General features: G+C 44.0%; 2 protein-coding genes across 5 annotated transcripts in view; one reads left to right on the top strand and one right to left on the bottom strand.

The window, feature by feature from the left end:
* Positions 1 to 13345, top strand: part of LOC138245851 (zona pellucida sperm-binding protein 4-like) — a 45726-nt gene extending 32381 nt beyond the window's left edge. The window contains exons 6-12 of the mRNA XM_069199828.1: positions 5262 to 5356; positions 5588 to 5718; positions 10426 to 10615; positions 10697 to 10844; positions 12175 to 12256; positions 12499 to 12606; positions 13200 to 13345. Of these exons, the coding sequence (XP_069055929.1) occupies positions 5262 to 5356; positions 5588 to 5718; positions 10426 to 10615; positions 10697 to 10844; positions 12175 to 12256; positions 12499 to 12606; positions 13200 to 13345 (900 nt within the window). The remainder of the gene's footprint in view (positions 1 to 5261; positions 5357 to 5587; positions 5719 to 10425; positions 10616 to 10696; positions 10845 to 12174; positions 12257 to 12498; positions 12607 to 13199) is intronic.
* The window catches only part of LOC138245722 (cationic amino acid transporter 2-like), a 187186-nt gene that overhangs the window by 47231 nt on the left and 116485 nt on the right, over positions 1 to 23470 (bottom strand). For 3 of the 4 annotated variants that reach the window (XM_069199577.1, XM_069199576.1, XM_069199578.1), the window contains exons 11-12: positions 18208 to 18316; positions 17142 to 18129 (exon numbers count right to left, since the gene is read on the bottom strand). The exons of the other annotated variant lie outside the window; for it this stretch is intronic. In XM_069199577.1, the coding sequence (XP_069055678.1) occupies positions 17990 to 18129; positions 18208 to 18316 (249 nt within the window). In that variant the 3' untranslated portion in view covers positions 17142 to 17989. Of the gene's footprint in view, positions 1 to 17141; positions 18130 to 18207; positions 18317 to 23470 lie in introns of those variants that run through there. 4 annotated transcript variants of the gene reach the window in all.

Below are 23470 nucleotides of genomic sequence, written 5' to 3'. Positions count from 1 at the left end.
GTCAGCCTACTGTTTGTCACATGCCGAGTTCTCGTTTGTCAGAAAAAGTTCAACTGAGTGAGGGACATGTATAATTAAAGAATAGCCTATTGCTATTCCTTCACTTTTTTCAATGGAACACAGCTGCAACTAATTTGAAACATCCTGAAAGACTTGCGTCTACTAGTGAATACGGCTGAAAGTTTTGCCACTGTCCACTTCAACCTGCCATGCTTTTGTGCAAGGATTGATCATGCACATCCACCTTTTTCATGCCAAAACAGAACGTAAGTCAAATTACAGTTTGGCATTCTGAGTGCTGGTGCACAACACAGATTCTCTCTCCACTTTTTGAATGTTTCATAACATGCTTTGTCAAATGGTACCTCATCTTGTATGTCACTGTATCAGTCTTACTGAAGGCTTCAAAATCAGGTAAAAATTTGTAATCCACAAGTGACGATCACTATGGATCGTTGGTGGACTTACTTTCAAAATTGCATAAAGCATTGTTTTGAGACTTTTCTAACACCTTTTTCAATATGATGTCCAAGCTAGATTACTTGTCTTTTGCATTACTGCATTTTTTGTTAGGGAGATCTTGTGTCCATTGCCAGCTAGATGATTTAAAAGGGCAATTGTATCAATTTTACAGTCCTTTTTGATTTTCAATGGAACAAATCATTTATATATGGCACTAAGACTGAGTTACAAGGCAACCTCATATTTTCTAGATCTTTATTCAAGGTTTGACTGAAAGTACTTTCTGTATACCCTTGTTGGTGTCTACTCCACACAAACTTTATTTTGGAATTGAAATATGAAGTGGAATTGACTTTCGGCATGTAAAGGGATTAAGAATGCGTGGCATAAGTCGATGCATCTAAAGGGATTTGGAACAAAATTATTGCTGGATTTAGTACTACCAGACAACATGGCATGACCATTCTGTTTATCTTTCTCAGATCCTCTACAACTCTCCACTTTTCACTTAGATTCTTTATCCCCAGCAAAGAAGAATTAAAAGGACTACCAAGTGCCTCCTGGAGGATTCCATCATAAATCATTTTTTTTCAATCACTAGCTTCATTCCTTACTCTGGTTCCCTTGAATGTCTGTCTATACTGGTTTAGTTCTAGTGAAAATTGCATCTTATCTCACTTCTGTTTTAACTGGTTAAGCACTTTTTATCAGTATTCTCTCATCCATAAAAATCCCATACTTCAAACTTGACAGTATGTCTTGAATCCAGAGGCAGGTCTTTAGTTAAAAACTGGAACATTTGAAGGCTAGTATCTTGGTATTGAAATAGAAGATGAGGATTTGGTGTTCAAAATAAAAATCGCAACACCATCCAGTGTATAATAGATTACACAATTCATCTTGCAAAGCTAGTCTCTTACCAAGTTAACTTTGCGGGATTCAGGTCTGCAGATCTGTTGTTTGTTTTCCATCTGACCAATCTTGACTGGGACAGCTGCTGTAACTTGATTAACAATTTTGTTTTTATTAATTCTTACATCATGGACTTCTTTCTCAGTGGTAGCATGAATGTCAGTTTGCCAAAATGCCTGGGGTAGCAGAAGTGACATCACACGCTATTTGACCTTCACTTTTAATCACACACATCCTTACACACACTTTTACCCATTCACACACAAATAGATTCTCACCCACAAACATGCACACACCATACATTTGAAATTCAAATGCAAGTCAGGGTCATATTCCAGCTAACTGTACTCAATTTATTGTTACACTAATAATGAATAATACATTATTCACTTAGTGTAATAAAACGCTGACATAAAATAAGGAAAATGGAGCTCCAACCGACGTCTGCAAAGATGAGCTGCACCTGTGCACCTGGTAGTGATTTTGCCATCTCTGAGGCCAGGGGGGTGGGGGGGGGGTCACAAAGACGGTGCCAGAAGTTGCAAAAGGCAAGCCAGGGATCACAGCTGCGACCCTCCCTCTCTCCCCACCTCCACTAAATGACATCCATGAGTGGTAGGTTTCTGACTTCTACAGAACAAACTGTAGAATGGCTGGCCCCCATATTGATCAAAGATTAAATGGGTTATCCATTGACTTCTTCATTGACATATGGGCCACGTAGGTCTACTTCTAGGACTGCTATAAATAAGCACTCCTATTCCTCTCTCGGTCACCAGCATTGTGAATTGCTCCCAGCTGAATCATCATTCAGAATCAATTAATTCTATTGGTACCCTGCGCTACATGGCATTTTGTTTCTCATATTTTGCTGCATCACTGGTACTGAGGGCATTGACATTTGAAATGGTCTCTGATTATGTGTGCCCTGCAATGAATTTGGGGCCATTGAGACCATAATTTTTGGGGGAATTTGAGGAACAGCTTCACACTGAAATATTTTTGGTTTCTGGCAGCACTTGTGTTTCCATGCCCAATGTTCCCATGGATGTGACAAGCAGTGTTTGTGGTGTGTGTGTTTGTGGTGTGTGTGTTTGTGGTGTGTGTGTTTGTGGTGTGTGTGTTTGTGGTGTGTGTGTTTGTGGTGTGTGTGTTTGTGGTGTGTGTGTTTGTGGTGTGTGTGTGTGTGTGTGTGTTTTTTCTTTTCAAAATTCATCCCATCGTTATTCATCATTCCTGTTCTGCCACCTTGCATCCTGTTCATTTTGCTCAGTCCAGGCTGAACATAATTCATATTTGAATCCATTTGGTTCCAGGTTCTGCTCTCAAACTGCTTTGTTTGAGCAGCCATCAACGTTTCTTTGATCCTTTTTCTGCTTTTCATCAAAGCAATCACTACTGTTTTGTCTATACTTTTGTCTGCCAGCATAGTTCACTCTGATGTATAGGAGGAAGCTCTGGGTTAAAACCTAGAACAAAAGCAGAAACAACCACTGACCTCTTTCTCTGGATTATCAACTCCACCATGTTTCTTGACAATCTGCATGAGCGTCTCATATACAAAACGTGCACTCACTCTTTTGGTTCCTGGGAAGTTCTCAAAATGTTTATCTAACTTATACCCTTTTCAGGCACTCTTTCTTAAAATGCTCAATTACCTGTCTGTACTTGTTAGCTACATACTCAAAAGAAGGAGCTTTTATAAGGAGCAACGCTAGGTGGTTCTTCAGTTGACCATACAAATACTGCCTTACAGTCTGCCCACAAGTCACTAGATTCAGCCCACAACACCTATGAAATGTTTTTCAACCGATACAAAGAAGTATTTCTCTTCTCCAGTTCATCTCACAATTTTGGAAAAATTGTAGCAAAAACATAAAGATCAGCCCTTGTCCATGGGCCATGTACAAGATTTCTCCATGCACTTCCCTCAAAGGAAACTCTAAAACCATTCCAGTCCCAACCTCCAAATCACTTGATCTACACCTTGCTCTACCTTTAATTCCCTTTTTTGTCTGCTCAACATAAATAAGAAGGACGTTAACAAGTCAAAGTAAGACAAGTCAAATTTTCACAATTAATGGCAACATGACCGCACGTTTCGCAATTCACGCTAGGTAGACCTCCATCCCACTGTTATCCACCATTGTTAATGTTCTTACTCTTGTGCACTTAGAAGCAAAGATACACCAACCTAGGTTTACACAATCCTAAAAAAGAAGAAACTCCGTTTTGAAACCCCTTTTTATGTGCATGCGACACCTCATATTACACACTGCCTTATGCATGCACGTAAAACCACAATATATTGAGATTTGGGATTTTGACAAAACCGAAAACCTAATTAACTAAAATTTAACAAAATGAATTCACAAATATGAATTATACATTAACAATAAAGTGATTGATCAACCAACTGAACCCATAATCAGCACTGCATAGCCAAACATCTCACAGCAAGCATAGCAATCCATATTACAAATGTATACTTCAACTCCCTTTCAAATCTACACACCATACATTAATTGGCTCACCCCATTCATACTTTCATTTCAAATTGTTTAGGCATGCAATGCGAGTCAGTCCTCCTTGGAAAACTCCGGCATCAGGAACCACTGGTGGAGTTCAAGAAAATCCACTATTCCCTTGGTATCCCTTACAAAAAGGATCTGCTGCTTATTATGCAACCATTCTATGCTCCTTTGCTACCACTTTGTGGGAGGAAAAACTGTACCTCAATATTTAAGATGCCTAAAATGTTTGAAACATCTGAGTTTTATCTCATACGGCTTTCCGCACCGGATATAATTGCACAACAAAGGCACCCTCCTGGACATCGATTTAGCAGAGTGGTAAATAAGTAACTGGGACCGCACAAGTGAGCTCTAGGTCAAGGGAAAAAGTTAAATGGTTTTATTACAAGAATCCCAACCAAGTGATTCTGATTAAATGCCAAAGAGGCTCAAATGTAGTTATTAAAGAGTAGTAAACAAATCTGAAATCGTTTTAAGTCCAAACAAACAGAAAAATGAAGACCAGGAAATGGTCAGACAGCATTCCTAATAGAATAGGAACGTCTTCTCGAACATTTGGCTCACCCCCAGGAATCAAAGTGTTCTTCCATACATTTCTTGCATATTAAATGAACTAAAACAGATTGATCAGGATATGATCGTAAGTAACTAGTCTTTATCAAATCAGAAGATCTAACATCATTACTGTAAGACATAAGCACTATCCCATTCTAAGAGCACCCAGCATCTTCTGTGATACTGCCATCCAAAGATGTTGAAACACTAATTTCACACACATGTCTAGGGACCGTCTATGCAGCTGAACTACTATGGAAAGACCCTGGATTGTATTCATACCTGTAGGAATAATCCATTGCATTAGCTGTCTTCACTCTGCAGAGCTTGTGAGGAGACAAGGTGTGCAGTGAGACATGATGGGAGGGGGAGAATACAAGAGTTGAATGACAAACCACAGTTATGCTAACCAAGATGGCATTTCTATTCAGCTAATACCACCTCGCAGTCATTCACAGTCGAACTGAGCTGTGCATGCATTGTGTTCATTTTGGGAGCTGAGGGAATTGTGGTGTTGCCTAATGATGCCTTATTTTGTGCTGTGACTGAACTATTCTGAGCCTTTCCGCTTGCCATCTGCCCTTATTATTACTGGGCTGAGCAGGACAGCGAAGATGCAGAAACAAAAGGTTGTGTAATACTACCACAGCTCATTTATTCTTCTACAGTGAGAGGTGGTTGGGGGAAGAAACATGTCCAATTCATGGCTTTCACTACAATCTGTTGGTCCAACTACACCAAACCCTTCCACAGAAATCCAAGGTTTAAAGTTATTAATTCACTCATTCCTTCCACTAGGATGGTGATGCCACGGTGTATGAGAACAGGCTGGAGGCCACAAATGACGTCAGGACATCGAGTGATGGGTCCATTACCAGGGCGAGCACCTTCAGGTAGGTGGTAACGAAGTTAAAAGGCTTAAAATGTGATCTCTGCACTTTAGTTGTTTGATCTGTAAGCTTCTGCTACTGACACGAGTGACAAGTATGGGAGCCATCAACGGGTGTAAAGTAGACAGACTTCAGTACATGTAAAGGAGTGAATGGTGTATGGGTTACTGCCACCCATGTTTTGACTGTTAATGATTTCTTCTTTTGTGTTTGCTCTGACCTCACTCCACCCAGGTTAACTGTGCGTTGCAGCTTCAGTGCCAGCAGTGGCTTGGTCCCACTGACCATTGAAGTGTTCACGGTGCCACCTCCCCTTCCGGTCAGCAGCTCTGGCTCCCTGCTCTTGGAGATGAGAATTGCTACAGGTAACTCTGCATACTGCAAGCACAGTGACATTGGGCAGAGAAATAGCAGGCATGGTAAAAGTGGACTTGAGAAACGGACTGCTCTGTACCAGCTACAAGGAGATCAGACTGGGATGGGTATTAAAAAAAAAAAAAAAACCTCTGGCTGGCATTCAATTCAGCAAAATCTAGATCTGGGACAATGCAAACCAATTTAAAGTCAAATACTATGCTCCAAAGAATCTGACAGAACCACTTGGGTCTTTCGGAAAGGCACATTGTTGCACTTGTACATACCAGCTCTTAACAAGGATTAAGTGACATCCAAGGCCTATACTTAATCCTCAATATCACACCTTCCCCTGAGCACTCCCAAGAGAGAACCTGAAACACAACTGTTTTCCGACTCTGTTTTTAGTGCCTTTCTCCTTTTTGCCCATTTTCGCTGGTTTATCCACTCTCCCGTTCCTGCTGCTGCATCCCCTGTGGCCCACCCCCCTCGTGCCCCCATTTGCCTACCGCTCCCCGCCTCCCAGCTGCTCTTCCCTCCCACCTCCCCTTCTTAATGGTGCCCGCTGCGCGGTGCACAGTGACCCCCGACCTGTTTTAAGGCCTGGTTTCACTCTACACATGCTGCGCAGCCCCTCCTGTCTGCCACAGTGCCCCTGACCCCCACCCTCACTGCTGCTGCGAGTTCGAGGCCCTCCACCACCCGCAGGCACGCCTGGTGTCTAGTGGTTGCCGTAAGTATTGTGTGTCTGTCCTGTAATTTGTCTTTGTGTTATTTGTGCCATTTTCCACCTTTTGTGCCTTTTTCTGTTTTCTGACTCTGTTTTTAGTGCCGTTCTCCTTTTTGCCCATTTTCGCTGGTTTCTCCACTCTCCCGTTCCTGCGGCCCGCCCCCTTCGTGCCCCCATTTGCCTCCCAGCTGCTCCTCCCTGCCACCTCCCCTTCTTAATGGCGACTGAAGTGCAGCTCTGCTCTGCTTGTCAACGCCTAGCGCCAGTCCCCCTGTCCCACGCACCCCCTATGCCGCCAGACGCCGCTACACCACCAAAGAACTCCACGTGCGCAACCCTGGCCTCCCCACCACCTGCGTCCAAACCTCCCCTAGGCACACCCATGGACCCTTCTCATGCCGGACGTGCAACTTCACCTGCGCTCAAGCCACAAAGCACCACAACGCCACCCTTAACAGCCACCTCAGCTGCATCCTTCTCAACACACTCTCTGTCCACAAACACACCGTCGAACTCTGGGACCTGCTCACATCAACCTCCCCAGACATCGCCTTCCTCACCGAAACCTGAATGAACCCCTCCTCGGAACCCGACATCGCCATATCCATCCCTGAGGGCTACAAAATCACCAAAAGAGACCACACCAACAAACCAGGAGGAGGAATCACCATACTCGACAGGAGCTCCATCAGGATCTCAACCAACACCCACGACGCCGTAGATGCCACTGAACACCTGCACTTCCAGATTTATGCCAACACCATCCTGAGAGGAACCATTGTCTACAGACCCCTGGGCCCCCACCCACAATTCTGCAATGCCATCGCCGACATAATCAGCACCCACGTCCTCGCCTCCACGGACTACATGCTCCTCAGCGACCTGAATTTTCATCTGGAGAACACCAACAACTTCAACACATCAGCCCTGCTCGACAACCTCGCCCTCAAACAACTCGTCACAACGTCCACCCAATCAGCTGGCCACACACTCGATGCCATCTTCTCCACCAGCACCCACATCACCTTCACCCACACCACCGAACTCCACTGGACCGACCACCGCTGTGTCCGCTGTATCAGTTTCTCCTTCCAGAAACCCACCGCTCACCACCACCAGCAACAGACCGCTCACCGCAGATGGAACAAGATCTCCAAGGACCAACTGATCTCCACCCTCACCACGCCCACCTAACACCAGTGACCCCCAACACCGCCGCCCTCAACCTCAAACAATGGCTCATCGACTGCGCCAACACCCTCGCTCCACTTAGGAAATCTACCAACACCCGCACCAGCAAGAAAGCTCCCTGTTTCACCGCCGACCTTCAGACCTCCAAGCGGGAATGCCGGAAAACAGAGAAGATCTGGCACCAAGACCAAACGGAGAGCAACCACGCCGCCCTCAAGGCTGCCATCCGCAAGCACCACCAGCTCATCCGGACCACCACAAGATCATTCTACAAAGAACGAATTGACAACAACGCACACAACAGCAACTAGCTCTTCAGCATCATCAAGGAACTCACCAACCCCAAGTCCTGCTCAGCTGCCCCCCTTATCCCCCACCATCACCCTGCTAGAAAGACCTCTGTGACTCCCTCGCCACCTTTTTTCACCGCAAGATCACGGACATCAATGGCAGTTTTGTACCGCCGACCACCACTGCCAACGCAGACCCCAATGCACCCATCCACACCTACCTCCTGAGTGCCTGGACTCACACCAACGACGAAGAAACCACCAAGACCATGAGCACCATCCACTTTGGCTCTCCCGCCGACCCATGCCCTCACCATGTCTTCAATAAAGCCAGCCAAATGATTGCTCCCCAGCTCTGTACCATCATCAACAGCTCCTTCGAGACCGCCACCTTCCCAGAGAACTGAAAACACGCCGAAGTCAACGCCCTGCTCAAAAAACCCAAGGCCGACCCCGAAGACCTCAAGAACCACCGACCCATCTCCCCATCTCCCTACTCCCCTTCCCAGTGAAGGTCATAGAGAAGATAGTCAACAGCCAACTATTTCGCTTCCTGGAGGACAACAGCCTATTTGACATCTCCCAGTCTGGCTTCCGCAAGAACCACAGCACTGAGACTGCTCTCATAGCTGCTACCGACGACATCAGGAGAAAGCTCGACAAAGGTGAAACCGTGGCCCTCGTACTCCTTGACCTTTCTGCAGCCTTCGACACAGTCTGTCACCACACACTTCGCACATGCCTACACAAAGCTGGAATCCGCCACAAGGCCCTGGACTGGATCACATCCTTCCTCTCCAGCAGAACTCAGGGAGTCCGCCTCCCTCTGTTCCTGTCAATAGCCACCAAGACCATCCGATGAGTTCCCCAGGGTTCCTCTCTCAGCTCCACCCTTTTCAATGTCTACATGGCGCCGCTCGCCAACCTCATCCGATCCCACAGCCTTAACATTGTCTCCTACGCGGAAGACACACAACTGATCCTCTCACTCACGAAGGACCCCTCCACCGCCAAGACCAGCCTCCACACCGAACTTCACGCCATTGCCAACTGGATGGAGGCAAGCCTCCTCAAGCTGAACTCCGATAAGACCAAGATCATCATCTTCGGCTCCAACAAATCAGCATGGGATGACTCCTGGTGGCCTGCCACTCTAGGAGCTGCCCCAACACCCACCACTCATGCATGCAACCTCTGCTTCATACTGGGCTCATCGCTCTCTATGACACAGTAAGTCAATGCCATCTCATCCTCATGTTTCAACACCCTCCGCATGCTTCGCAAGACCTTCAGATGGATCCCCATTGAAACCAGAAGAACGGTCACCCACGCCCTCGTTAGCAGTAGACTGGACTACCGCAATGCACTCTATGCGGGAACAGCCAAGCTCCAGAGAAAACTTCAGCGCATTCAGAACGCCTCAGCACGCCTTATCCTTAACCTCTCTCGCCACAAACACATCTCAGCTCACCTCAGAGACCTCCACTGGCTCCCCGTCAACAAAAGGATCATCTTCAAACTTCTGATCCACGCTCACAAGGCTCTCCATGATGCCTGACCTGCCTACCTCAACGAGTGCCTCAACTTCCACGACCCAACACACCAGCTCCGCTCCGCCCACCTCGCCCTCGCCACCGTACCACAGCCGGAGGCAGATCCTTCTCCCACCTGGCCGCCAAGACCTGAACTCCCTACCCGTCAACTTACGTCTGACCAAGGACCTTCAGACCTGGCTTTTTGAGCAGTAGCTACCCCCGCACTTTGAGACCCTACCGGGTGGGTAGCGCACTTAACAAATAACTGATTGATTGATTGATGGAGTAGGTTTGAGGATCATAACATGTTTCCTTTCTCTGTATAAAATTCTGTAGCGTAGAAAGATTAACCCTGCAAACCACATCACCAACACTTTCACAGCGAGCAAACAGTTGAAATTTCCAACCCCCAGATATCCCATGGAGTCATTGTATTCAGTAAATCAACAACCACAGATGCCAGGCTGCCCCCAAGAACTGGAATTGCCAAAAGGCCTACAAATTAACAAATGGTGTGCTATGAAAAAACTAAGACCACCTGACTTATTATGTGCCTAAACCGATTTAAGCTTTTTGTGCAGATCTGATGGCTCATGTTTTTGGGGCAGGTTTGCTCACCCTCTCTTCTTCCTTCCATCCCCTGTACTCTTGTTCTCATGGTTTTCACTAAATCCCACTGACCACACTCCTTGTGTAGACACCACCTACTGGCAGATTACAGTAAGTGCAAGGTGGGTGTGGGAGGGCACAGCATGGTCCGGTGGAATGGTAATGGTATCTACACGTGATGATCCATAGATTTTAAACTGGGTGTAGACTACATACCACCAATCCAGTATGCTACATCCAAAGCACTTTGTGGAAATCTCACACATCCACATAAAATGCTGTTGTGCATGAGTATCATTAAGCTGCCAAAGTAGATGTTATGCCATTTGTTTGGTGTCAATTTTGGTATCTATTTTGCCACAGATCAAGCATACAACTCTTACTACAAAGACAGTGAGTACCCAGTGATAAAGGTCCTAAAGGATCCAGTCTTTGTGGAGGTGCGAGTTCTGCAGAGAACGGACCCCAATTTGGTGCTGGTTTTGAATGAGTGCTGGGCCACGTCTTCTAGTGATCCCATGCAGCCGCTACAGTGGCCAATCCTGGAGAACAGGTGAGTGGTATGCAAGGGGGCAGGTAGCAGAGGGTCTGTTTGTCCTTTTCAGTGTCTGTCACTCACCAGTTTGTCGTGCAGGTGTCCCTACTCCGGAGATAATTACAAGACTCAAGTGATACCAGTTGTTGGAGCTTCCTCTATACTTCAGTTTCCTGCTCACTATAAGCGATTTGTCGTCACTACTTTCACCTTTGTCAACAATAACCAACCGAGTTTGAGAGGCCAGGTGAGATTCTTTTTTTTTTATACTCCACTGTGGAACAGCTCCCCAGACTTTTTATGGTTTTGTTTCTGGTTGAGCGGAGCGTACTGTCTCCCGAGCCTACCTGTTTGGATGAAAATCCAAAATAGAGAACACCAATGTGTCAACCTCAAAGCAATATATCTCCGTTTTGGAGAAACTCCTTCACCAGCAGGTCTCCTACTGATTTTTCAAAGAAGAGGTATACTTGACCAAGGGTGTAAACCTAACCTGCCACACATTTAACCTTAAAAAATAGTTTCGTTGTAATTATGTTCTTATGTGTTGAAATAATGGCGTTTTGCTTTAATACCTGATCTAGTATATTAAATTAAAAAAAATCTTCCTATTCGTGAAATAAAGAGAACTGTAAACAATGACGTGGGTCCTGGGCTGTGTTCTGTTTCCTACATCTACTGTGACCGATCCACCTAGTTGGAAATACGGAGATACTGAAACCCAAGGTAAATGCAGGGGTGTCCGGTGGGGGGGGGGAAGGGGGGGAGGAGGAAGGGGGGGGACGACTACTTTCAAAAGGGTGTATGAAAGAGGATATTCAGAGGAAAAATGGTTGGGAAATATAGTCCTGCCTGACCAAAGAAAAATGCATGCAGTGTTAATCTTGCTGTAATTGGCAAGGAAAAAGATTCTGGTATGGGGTGACCCCCCCCCCCCCAACACAGGTGTGGATGGGGAGACATATGTGACACTGTTATAATTCAAACAGTGTTGCCAGTGGTGCAAGTTGGGGAAACTAGTCAAGATGTTAATATAAGTGGAACGTCAAGTTTACCACAGTCTTGCAGCGTGAATTAGAAAACAACTCCATCAGTACAGTTTACATGAAAACACTTTTATTTCACAGAACCACTGGATCCAGTGTAACACTGTCAAACAGGTCAATGCTAACCGTGAAGAAAAGGGTATTGCTCAAACTTTGATTTTTTTTTTTTTTTTTTTTTGGGTACTACTGTAGGACTGAGGAAATGGCAATCTTCTTTCTTAGCATACAGGTTGTACTCTTAAAGCTGCTCTCCAAAAATGGCACCAGTTCGGTCAACACAATTAAGGGCTACTTGGTGCTTCTTCAATAAGTAGTTTTGAAGAGGGAGTCTTGCCTAGCACCGAGTCTTGCTTTGCAGCCTTGTAAGATTCACATTTAAAGGAAACTGGCCTTTTTCACTGATGTTACCAGCTCTGTACAAATGATTTGCATTGGATTAGTCACAATTTCTTATAGTAGAGGTTCGTGTTAGTTGTTCACTAAGGAGTCTTGTGACGCGTTCACATGCCTTATTCTTTACTTTTCATGCAGATCTACTTCCATTGCAGTGCGTCTGTGTGCTTCCCTTCCTTCCTGGAGACCTGTTTGACTACCTGCCCACCATTCCTCAGGAGTAAGATTTGCTTCTCTCGACATTGACTTTACATTGTGATAACTTAGCTGCTTAGCACTTTCTTTCCTTTTACCTTGGTCTAAATTGTACCCTTTAGTTATTAAGTCATTGCCCTCCATGCTCACTAGTACTTTGTGTTCTACATTGATTCATACTTTTGCATAAACTAGTTGTCGATTCCAAGATCTAGTAAACAGCCCCACCTACTACTCAACTAGTCTGACTTCATAATTTATTCACAGAGAGAAGAATGACTGAAGCGTTGGACATGGAGCATAAGACTCTAGTGACTTCGGAGGGGCCGGTCTATTTTAACGTTGATGATGACAAGGCTTCAGTCGTACTAGGAGGTATGATTGCCTTTGTGGAGTACTGATCTCTGTGCCATTGCCACTTTGCATACAGTCTCTCCCTTCTTACTTTTATTCTGAAGGCATGCTTATCCAAGTCTAGGGCACTGGTGAAAGTTTTGGAAGCAGATTGTGCCCCTCCACCCCATTCTTCAGTGTTTATAGGTTCTACAAGCTCTGGTCCATATATGTGCAGCTTTTCCCATCTCACAAACTGAGCACAGTATAACAAAATATTTCTTTCCATTCTTGAGCATTGCAGAGCAAGAAGCACTGACAGTAGAGGGCCAGAACTGTGTATACTTTTGATTTGAGTTAATCTGTGAGGGCCAGTATTAAACTGGTTGAGAAGCACAGGAGCAAGTTGCCTTAGAGTTGTCGCATGAACATTATGCTTAGCCTATGATGTAGGAGTACTTTGTGGGATCTGAGGCTAGAGAGACATCCCGTCTTTATACATGTATACCAATTTGTTCGGGATTCTACCATTTACTCTGGTGAGGTATGTGGGATGGAGAAGGGCCAAATGATACTGCATTACATTTGTTGGTGGCTGGTCGTCGATAACATGCTCTTTCTTCTTATCCCCCCAGACTCTAATATCGCGCCGCAATCTATGCTTCCAAAATTGAGGCGTGGAGCACTGGTTGGCATGGGTCTTCTTTGTGTTGCTGTAAGCATTGGACTATGGAAATACCGGAGGCATCTACACTCTAAAGTAGAGGCTACAAATGTTTAGCAGGCAAATAAATCTGGTGCTTGTTCAATGAGTGGTGCCCTTGTTATTCTTTTGGTGATGTCTTCTACAACATCAGCATTGCTTTTTGTATTTTTTTCAATGCCAATATTGCACAACTTGATAGAATGCTGCCCACCTTGCATGTAATGAGGGATGGGTCTGGAGGGTAATGTAGTCCTAACCAGACTTCCGCTGCTCAGTATCCTGCGGAGAGGGAAACCATGAGTAGAGGTGAGTTGTGAGCCTTATATGCAGGCTGGGGGTGCTGTGCCTAAGACCACATCCAAGGGAAGTAGGGAGCCAGCAACTTTGATTCCATGGATAGTACTTTGGAAAAGGTCGTCGCCACATATTTAGACATAAATACGTTGTGGCTTTGTGAATCTGTGGGGACTGACCTAATGGGCAACCTTCCCACTACCCACTTTGGACTTCAGTCTGCTGGTCTACTGGGGGTGATTCTTTTTCCCTACATCGAGTTTCTTCAGCAGATTTGGCCTCTATTGAAATGTAGTACACTCTTACTACACCTAATTCCCATCACACCAGATTATTATTAACCATGGTAGTATGGTTATGTACACGTCATTGTTAGCGTGCACTCCATGGGGGGGGGGGGGGGTTCTATTTTCTGGCCCTTCCCTGTAAGGGTTCACCTAGCTATTATGGAGGTTGGGGGGTGGGAGGGAGTGTGTATTTGTGTGTTGAATGAGCAATCCTGTCTTTGTTCGAAGGAGAGCTTTGCCATGTTACTAGCTGGAGATATGGACTTTTCTATATGACATGACTGGTGAATGTCCAGGGACGATCTTTTTTCCTGGGTATTCAAGACTTTCGGTCTCTGTAACACTTCCCTTTTATAGTGCATGTGACTGACTGCATACTACTTTTGGTCAGGGCTCTCTGTGAGACTAAAGTTACCCCATCCTTTCCTGTGCTACTGGCTGTGATCTAAGAACCTAAGATCTATTGCTGCACCCGTTTGCCTTGAATATAGTTCTGAGAATTACCAATTGTGTCTAGTCTGCTACAGATGAACTTGTAAAACAAACTGAAGGGACAGCATGCAGATGAATACTTAAAAAAAAAAAAAAAAAAAAAAAAAAAAAGTTGAACTTTGGTTGGCACCGGTGTTTGACCTGTCTCCCCACGTTAGATAAACACTGGCCCTTGAGGCATTAACACAGCAATTGAGGAGAAACTTCTTCCGCACATGGAAGACGTACTTTGTGGACCGGGCCTTTGCTGGTGACTGTTTGCCTCTGGACTGGACAGATCTTGTTGATATGTCCAGAACTGCAAGAGAGGGGATCGTGTCTAACTGACTGGAAATCCTGCACAGGCCCAGTTATCCCCCAAAAATATGCAGAAAGGAAGCCTCAACAAATTCAACTGCCCAGGAACCACAATATCCCTGGTTCCTGACTTTTGTGACACAAGATGTTGTATAAATGTATTAAGTAATCCGGACAGCGTGGAGATTCTTCTAAGTAACTTTTATTTCAATCTGCCAACATGACTTCTCATTCGAAAGCTAAACTGCAACTGACGCGATTTCAAACGCCACATCTCCCGAGCTCTATTACATCATACGTCAAAAGACTTAAGGTCACTGTGGTTGTCATTGCAGACATGTTCTACGTATCCTCTCTGCTGATCCTGCTCACAGTACCACTAGGTTATTCCGTATCTGGCTCGCATTTTACCCAGACCCTCTCAGCGAGTGAACGAGCCCCATTTGCTGCGGCCAGTTGTAGATTCTGGAACTGTGTTCCTTCTACCTAGCTGCTATAGTTCTTGCTGCTGTGTAATTCATGGAAATGGGAGGCTGACTGAAACTGGAGTTTCCATGCTGTTTTCTAGCCGACCAGAAGAAGTCGATATCCGTGGGTGGCATGTTTGACAATATGAACCATTGCAGGCATGAGGTCATCATACTGGACATTGTTTTGGGACCTCTAAGTTGATCCTTGCACTCAGAATGTGAATCTCATCCAAACTGACCATCTCTTAGCGTAAGGCTGTGGTATTACCCTGCTGCAGAACCATAAGTTACTGGCCCGTGACAAGTTGTGAGTCCCGGTACCTGGCCTGAGCCATGGACCGTGACTCTGCATATGATCATCACTATCTTGAGCAGCCAATAAAGATCTCCCATTACACTGGAGCTTCCGTAACCCATACCAAGACTGGTGTGGCATTTAAGAGCTGCCTCCCTCCCCCATCTTATCAGCCCGAGCTGTTGTGCCATTCAGCCGCACAGTGAGGCCATGGCCTAACTCATACAAACTGTACAGCACTGATTGCAATCACCTGTCTCTTCTGCTATCGATCTCGAACTATCATCGCTGACGCCCTTGAAAAGGTCACCTGGTACCCTAAGATAATTGTGCAGATGGACAAGTACAACTCAAGAGTGAAGGAAAAAAATCAAGGTTGGCAAACTAAGTAGACAACACAGTCTTAGAAAGGCCCAGATTCGGCCTACTCGTGGTAGTCCAAAGGAAGTCAAACTTTTGAGCAATGTTTTGTAATCTAAACCACATGTACTCTGCTAAATTGCCATAAATGGAGAGCCCTACTGGGCAATGACTGAGATCCCAGCAAAGATTGCCACTCTGCATGAACAAGAGAGACACCAGGTGCTCGGTGGGATCCAGCTCTAACAATTCCTGGAATATCATCAGGAGGTCAAAGGGGTGGGAGTAGCAGTGGCATGTATAATACTGCAAATTTCACATAAAGCTAAATTCTGAAATTACGTTGTCGCATCTCCGAACTTTGCCGGGCTTGTGGTCACATTTCAGCGCAGGAACAATGCAAGTGACCATAAGCAGCTATTGTTAGCAGAACTTCTGTTTTGCCACTATTTTTCTATTCTTTGGCCTAAAATGCATCCTTGTATCCAAAATGAAGATCTAGCAGTAAGTGACATATTAGCAATTACCCATAATTTTGCATTTTTCACACACCTAGTTGGAATGGCCGTCACGCCCCGTTATGCTTTTAATGACCAGGATCAAGTCATCTACATCAGTAACTTCGAAGCATCAACTTAATTATTTTCTTTATTTACTTACTGTACTGTCTAATCATTCGTGTGTGTGTGTGTGTGTGTATGTATGTGTATGTGTATATATATATATATATATATATATATATATATATATGTTTTGTGCAGTACATGTTTGAGAATCTAGCCGAATGTGGGGATAGTCTCCTAACAGGTATTCCTCCACTGCAACCTCTGCACTTCCTTCATACAGAGGGCAGCGGTGGGAAGGGTAGTATGAACAACCGTAACTAAGATTTTCCAGAAGGGCAGGCGGTCGGCGGATTCACACATGGTTTGGTCAAGTCTCAGACATTGAATCCCTCAAGTACCGAACTTCATACAAGTAAGGTGACCAACCACAAATTATCTGGCCAGAAGGCTTATTGAGCCTTTTCTCTAAAGTGTTAAGAAAAGATACACATTTTTTTTTAATCATGACTGCACCAGGAGGCCGCGGAATACTTTCACCTGGTCACAGTTCCAAAAGCTCTGGAACATTATTCTGGCTTCCTGATCATCTTGACATCCGACACCATTTCTAAACACAAACTCTGCACAAATAAGTGTGTGTTTTTTTTTTTTTTTTTTTACAAAAAATTATTTAGAATTTAGAATGGTGTGATGCAGATTAACAGTAAACTATGCCTAAAAGGGGCATGGATGGACACAATGGGTTGGCAAGACAGGGAAAACAAACAGTACAGTTAGAAATAGTGTAGGAATGAGCAAGAATTGGACAGGTTTTGGTCATTTGTCATTCTGTTATTGGTGGGAATCCCAGTGTGTACATGTAAAAAGGAAAATCAAAAGATTGAGCACATAACCTACATTAAAATCTTCTCACGTGTGCCCTACAAAGCATAACAGGAACAGATGAGGATAACTGTTCACATTGCAAAGCGCAATCATCAGATGATGCGGGGTTGTGTGCTCTCCTATTCATCGACTAATTGTGATGGCTTCTGGGACTCATGCCTCCACATAGGGGTCTGTTCTTGACCTCCTGCTGCGAGTCCAAAAACTAGCAGGCTCAATCTGGTGTTCATGCTTCCAAAGTCGACAACCTGAGTACCATTGAGTTTGGTAACAATAAACATCTGCTACTTAGGTCCAAGATTCCCCAAAATGTAAATATGTGCTTTGCAAATGTGCATGTGGTATTCATTAGGAGATAGGAACTTGCCTTAAAAAGCTTATCAGCATTATTCTTTGAGCCTAACAAAACAAACTATGGTCTGCTTCCCAGAAGCCAGGTGCTTCAGGTGGAGAAGTATGGACAGAGCACCAGGCTTTTTGGTCCGTCTTACGAAAAACAGAAATCCATGTGATACTAAGGTGGAGGTGACCTCTCTGCTTTCTTTAGATTGTGTAATGGCTTAGGCAGCCCCGTTGCTGCGTTCCACTCAATATGTGCTGCTAAATGTGAATCTTTCTTGTACTGTGATGTGGAAGTTGGACCGTGCCGGGGTCGTTACTCCTCTGAGATTAGACAATTAGCTGAATCACTGTAGCCTAGGGTGAGGTATGTTTATGGTTTCGAATGGTGAGTTGATTTGGTTGAAGAGCCCCCACAGAGCTCTTACACGGTTTCATTTTTTTCCAAGTGATTCGGTTTTCTTTCCATTGGTTTCTTCTGTTGAGGTGTTGTCCATTTTTTCCAAGGAATTTTCTGGAAGGCGATGACCCTCTGAGCTGTGATGGATGCCGTAGCCAAAGTAAATGGAGAAGCCTAGAAAAGCAATTGTATTGTTTTTCATGTGCCTTAGGTCACGCAGTGCTATTACTACACATTCAGCATTAAACTCACCTATGATCATCCAGACAGCATAGCGAACCCATGTGTCTGCACTGAGCTGAACCATCAAATAGATGTTCACCAGAATGCTCAAGATTGGCAACACTGGCAGACAGGGTACCTGTGTGTGATGATTGAAAAAAATAACATTCCTGTAATTACACACATTTTTCAGTAGGTTGCTAGAAAATGCATAAAATATCACCAGAGTTCAGAGATGCTTGCAAGAAAGTATAATGAGCAAATGGTTAAAGTCACTTCCTCAACAGTCTGCCATAACCATTGCAAGAGTTCAGAGTTGGCATGTTCTCTGTTTAGGGCCAAGTGCAAAGCGCTCTGTCCCTGGTGTAATCTCTGTGGGCTTTTGACCACGCCAATATCAAGCCCATCAGTTTGGTTGGTTTGTGGGCTTGCCTTTTTGAAAATCTGCTTGTTTTCATATTCAATACTGTGTTCTGACTAGCACAGACGACTTTGCGGGCATCTCTTCTTTTAACCCGTAGTTCTACTCTTCCTTGGATTCTACATAGCTGGATAGATGCTTTTCTAACCTTCTTGTTACTTCTGACCTTCAGCATTCTCCCATATGGTCTGCTTGTTTTTGTAAAGCATCTTCTATGATGAGCTCGGGTAGCTTCACACTAGTCCTATATAATATATATGTTAATTAACCAGTACTCAGCATGCTTATTCATGAGCACACCTGGCTATCATCGCAGTGCCTAACCTCATCTTCCACTCCAGGTTCTAATGATACTCCTGTGGGTTAGTGATCAACCAATTGACACCAAGTTATATTCACCTGGCTGGGTGAAATGAAAATTGATAATGTAAACTGAATGGGGTTTCGTTTGTTGGACTTGAAAGGATTTCAGTAGTACAAATTGTTAAGAGCAGCTCTGTGGAGGGAAGCTTCACTGCAAGCTCATTTGCTGCCCTGAAAGAGCTGCTGGTGTTCCACCCCAATCTGTGCTGGTCTTGCCATGCTATGATTCTGGAAAAGTCACATACACAGGCCTACTTCATGCGATACATTTGAGAATTAGAAAGAATGGAAAAGCAGATGGCCAAGATGTTGTTCATCATGCTACCTGCCAACCTCCCCCCCCCCCCGTTCCATTGACCAAACTCTTGAACTATTGCATATTGTCAGGGTCAATGTAGCGCTCACTGGTATGTGTGCCACTGAAGACTTTCGGGCAGTTATTTGTTCAAGAGCCAGAGGAAAGATTATCACTCATCAGCCCTCAATGGCCATGTCCCCAATCCTTCATCAAATTTAATACTACTTTGAGGGCATGAATACTACTAAACCCAACTTCCTATTGAAGAAACTCTTCCCCCATTGAGCTGATTCCAGATCATGTCTATGGATTACTATACCATCCAGAAAATATAAACATAAAGACCCCGAGACAAATCTTCTGCTGTTCCCAGAGGTTCTGGAGTAAGCTACCCTGACTTTGGGCTAATCTCTCCTGAATATCCCTAGGTAACTGCGACTTCCACATTCTGTGCTACCTGTACTCTACTGAGCTTTGGGCAAAAAATGATCATTGTTCCTCATTCACCTAAGTGAATTACCTCACCTGTCTTCTGTAATCTAGCACTACACAGCTGGTAAAGGTGTCTGCTAAGAAATGGGCTATGCTAGGGATAGTGCAGGTTTGTACGAATATCACTTATCAAATGATATCTGCATCACAAGTCCCCAAAATATTCTAGTTCCAGCCTGTGATGGTTGTCATCCTTTTAGAAGTCCAATTTTTTTATTCTGAATGACTCGCTGAACCTTCAGAGTTTTCGGGAGATTGTGTTTTAACGTTCTTTTCAATCTCTTGAGGAACCTCACTAAGATCTAGGTCCACAACTTTGGAAATTTCGTTTGGAGTAGAGTATCATGGGGGTCCTAAATTTCAGGAGCAAAAACCTCACACATCCAGAGGGATGTCATGCTTCATCATCGGAGTTGCTCCTCGTCAGACCAGCGCTGCAATGTCTGACGGGCACCACCCCGAATGGGGGGGCTCTTTGCCGGAGATCTTTATTGAAAAAATATTGATGCAGTGATCCCAAAAGTGAGTAAACACGAAAGGAGATTGATTAAAATTGGCTCTCAAAGTCTTCACTGGGTAATTGATTTATTGGACCAGATGAAAAGGTCAAGGCCAAGGTTAAAAATAGTCATAAGAGTGAAACTGAAGCAATGATCAATCACTCTATATTGAAGAACAAACAAGGGTGGGGAATTTCCAAACCATCCCTATCATGGGTCAACATGTTTCGCATCCTGGTGGTCCATACGGATCCAGTGATGCTTCGTCAGGACCAAAAAAAACTGTGTATCTCCTAAATACAAGGTAGTCTGGATTAATATTCACCAAAAATTATAAAGAAAATAAAGTATCCAGTCACTTACATTGATAAGGAAAAATAATTCCTAACTGTCGCCCATTCAGGGAACACGGACCTGGGTAGGTTTACCGATGGTGGTGGCAGCATTTTGAAATTGACTTTGCGTCTGACCACCGGTCTGTGTGGTCCTAGGAAGTGCGCTCCCCTAATTGGGATGGGCGACAGTTAGGAATTATTTTTCCTTATCAATGTAAGTGACTGGATACTTTATTTTCTTTATAATTTTTGGTGAATATTAATCCAGACTACCTTGTATTTAGGAGATCAATATTTTTTCAATAAAGATCTCTGGCAAAGAGCCCCCCCCTCCCCATTCGGGGTGGTGCCCGTCAGACATTGCAGCGCCGGTCTGACGAGGAGCAACTCCGTTGATGAAGCATGACATCCCTCTGGATGTGTGAGGTTTTTGCTCCTGAAATTTAGGACCCCCTCTATAGTATCCTCTCCTTCTTTTTTGGAACAGTGTATCTTGTATCTTAAAAGTATTGACTGGGAGGATATACACTGGACCATAATCCCTCCCTATCCCTCCACATTTTTGGAGTAGAGTATCCCCAACGTGAATGGCATCTCAACCTATCTACCACTGTAACCTTGAAAAGTGGTTGGATGTATCCCAATGCTCCTGCCTGAGATAGCTGTTCTACCTCCTATCTAGCACTATTAGGTCAGAAGCTAGGTTGGAATGTTTCCTATGCATACAGGGGATGACTCTAGAAGTTTACTTTACTAATAAACTGCATAATATTCATTATCCTCTGGTTGGCTCATTAAACACATTATCTGTTCAACTTCAGCTACCCCACATGGTGTGGCAGAATACCAGGTGAAGCACTCTAGAAAGAGCCCTTAGTACTTATGGCATGACTGTGTTCAAGCACAAACAATGTACACAATCTCCATGGTAACCAATTATATTCAAAGTACAATGTCTTGATTTACTATATGTGGCTCGACAATTGATTAACATGTATCTTTATTGGTGTATATTTCTTATCAATATTGTAAACATAATCACATTTCTTAATATACAATAACGCGTATATAAAACCTGCTCACATACCACATGTGTACCACACTTTTCTTCATTCCACAGCACTTGCTCTCTGCACACCCTTCACTGTACTTAAAAAGTCCGACAGAATATGCAGGACATACCAATCTCGGGTGTTTACAACATAACAGTTTGAAACACCCTTTGCTGTTATAGAGGGGCTTCGATTTCTGTTTTGTAAATTTTAGACACTTGCAACTGAAAAACAATATTTTTTTCCACAAATCCACAATGTTCTCCTTGCACTGTGAATATTATCCTCTACTCTTTAGATATAACATGCTACTCATTAAATCATATGACTTAAATTCATAATTTTTTCACACTGTTCATCAATGCGTCTGGCTTAAACTCTTTGTCCCATCATGAGACTTAAATTCATTGTTCTTTCCAAAGTGACACACTGTTCATCATTACGTGTATCTTTTCGGCAAGTTAGTGCCTTCTTCAGGAAAGCCACCTCCAATCCAAAAAAAAATTATTTAAATAACCTCACTAATATTAAAAAGGTTATAATCATTGCTTGGAACAGGGGTCTGATTCACAAGCATCTTGCTGCTAATGGGTAGGTCTCAGACACATAGAACTCACGTTGAGCCAGTTAGGCATCAGAGGATACCACCTTAAAATATGACCCCAGAAGTAATTGCAGGAATTACTCCTGCAATTGAGAATTTTGTTGCACAAGGGGTCCTGAAGAAAGTTATGGGAAATCCCTGTAACTCCCCTATTTTGGGACTGTGGAAGTCCAATGGAAAATACAGCATAGTCCAGGGTTTGAGAAAAGTAAATGAAATTGTTGTTCCATGTTGTCCAGTGGTACTGAATCCTGCAGTGATTTTGGTTTCAGATTGTGTGTGAAACTGACTGGTTTAGTCAGTGACTTGTGTCGGGCATTCTTTTCTGCTCACTTGCTTGAGGATAGTCAATTTTTATTTTCTTTCAAATTTGAAAACTCTGTCTATTTGTGGTGTTGTACTCCAGAGGGGTATACAAAGTCACCATCCATTTTTAATCGGATCCTAAAAAAGAATGGAGTCCCTGAACATGCTCTTTCATTCAGTCCTGTTTCAGTTCTTTGATGATTTAATGGTTGCTTTAACACACGTGAAGGCTGTAGGAGAGATAGAATTGCCTTGTTAAATTTCCAGGGTGATAATGGATATAGTGTCCCCAGTGAAGTTGTAGTATTGCCAGAAAGAAGTAAAGTACTTAGGTCACCACATAGAGAAGGGTGCAAGGAAAGTGTTCCAAGAGAGGATTTCAGTGATAATGCCGATGAAGTCACCAGTAACACAGATGTCAGAATGTATTTGGGGAGTGGTTGGCTATTGTCCCTAATGGATTCAGAATGTTTCCCTTTTTGTCAAAGCCTTTACTGAGGCTGACACACACAGGTGTGCCGGATCTGCTACCGTTTGATGACAAATGCATGCATGCCTGAGCTAAGAGCAAGTCCGTACCGAGCTCTGGGAATGCCAGATTACAATAAATGTTCTTCCTTGTTTTGAAGCGAAAGAGGTGGTTGTGCACTTTGTTTTGATGCATTTGCATGGAAGTACAAACAAGCCTGTGGCTTATTTTTCCACCACATTGGATTCTGTAGCTGAAACATTGCCTGGCTGTTTAAAAGCTGGAGCTGCTGTGAGTGTCAGCATTTTGTAGTGGAAAAGCATTGTCATGGACCCCCACTGAATGTTTGTGTGCCCCGCTCCATTTTTGACCTGTACCAAAATTCAGCACCTTGTAGGGGGCTTGCTCTCTATGTAGTGTTGCAAAACTAGGCACACGGAGCAGTGAGTCCAG

This window comes from Pleurodeles waltl, chromosome 7 (genome assembly GCF_031143425.1).
Source record: "Pleurodeles waltl isolate 20211129_DDA chromosome 7, aPleWal1.hap1.20221129, whole genome shotgun sequence".
Classification (NCBI taxonomy): Eukaryota; Metazoa; Chordata; class Amphibia; order Caudata; family Salamandridae; genus Pleurodeles; species Pleurodeles waltl.
This window is presented reverse-complemented; position numbering and strand designations above follow the sequence as displayed.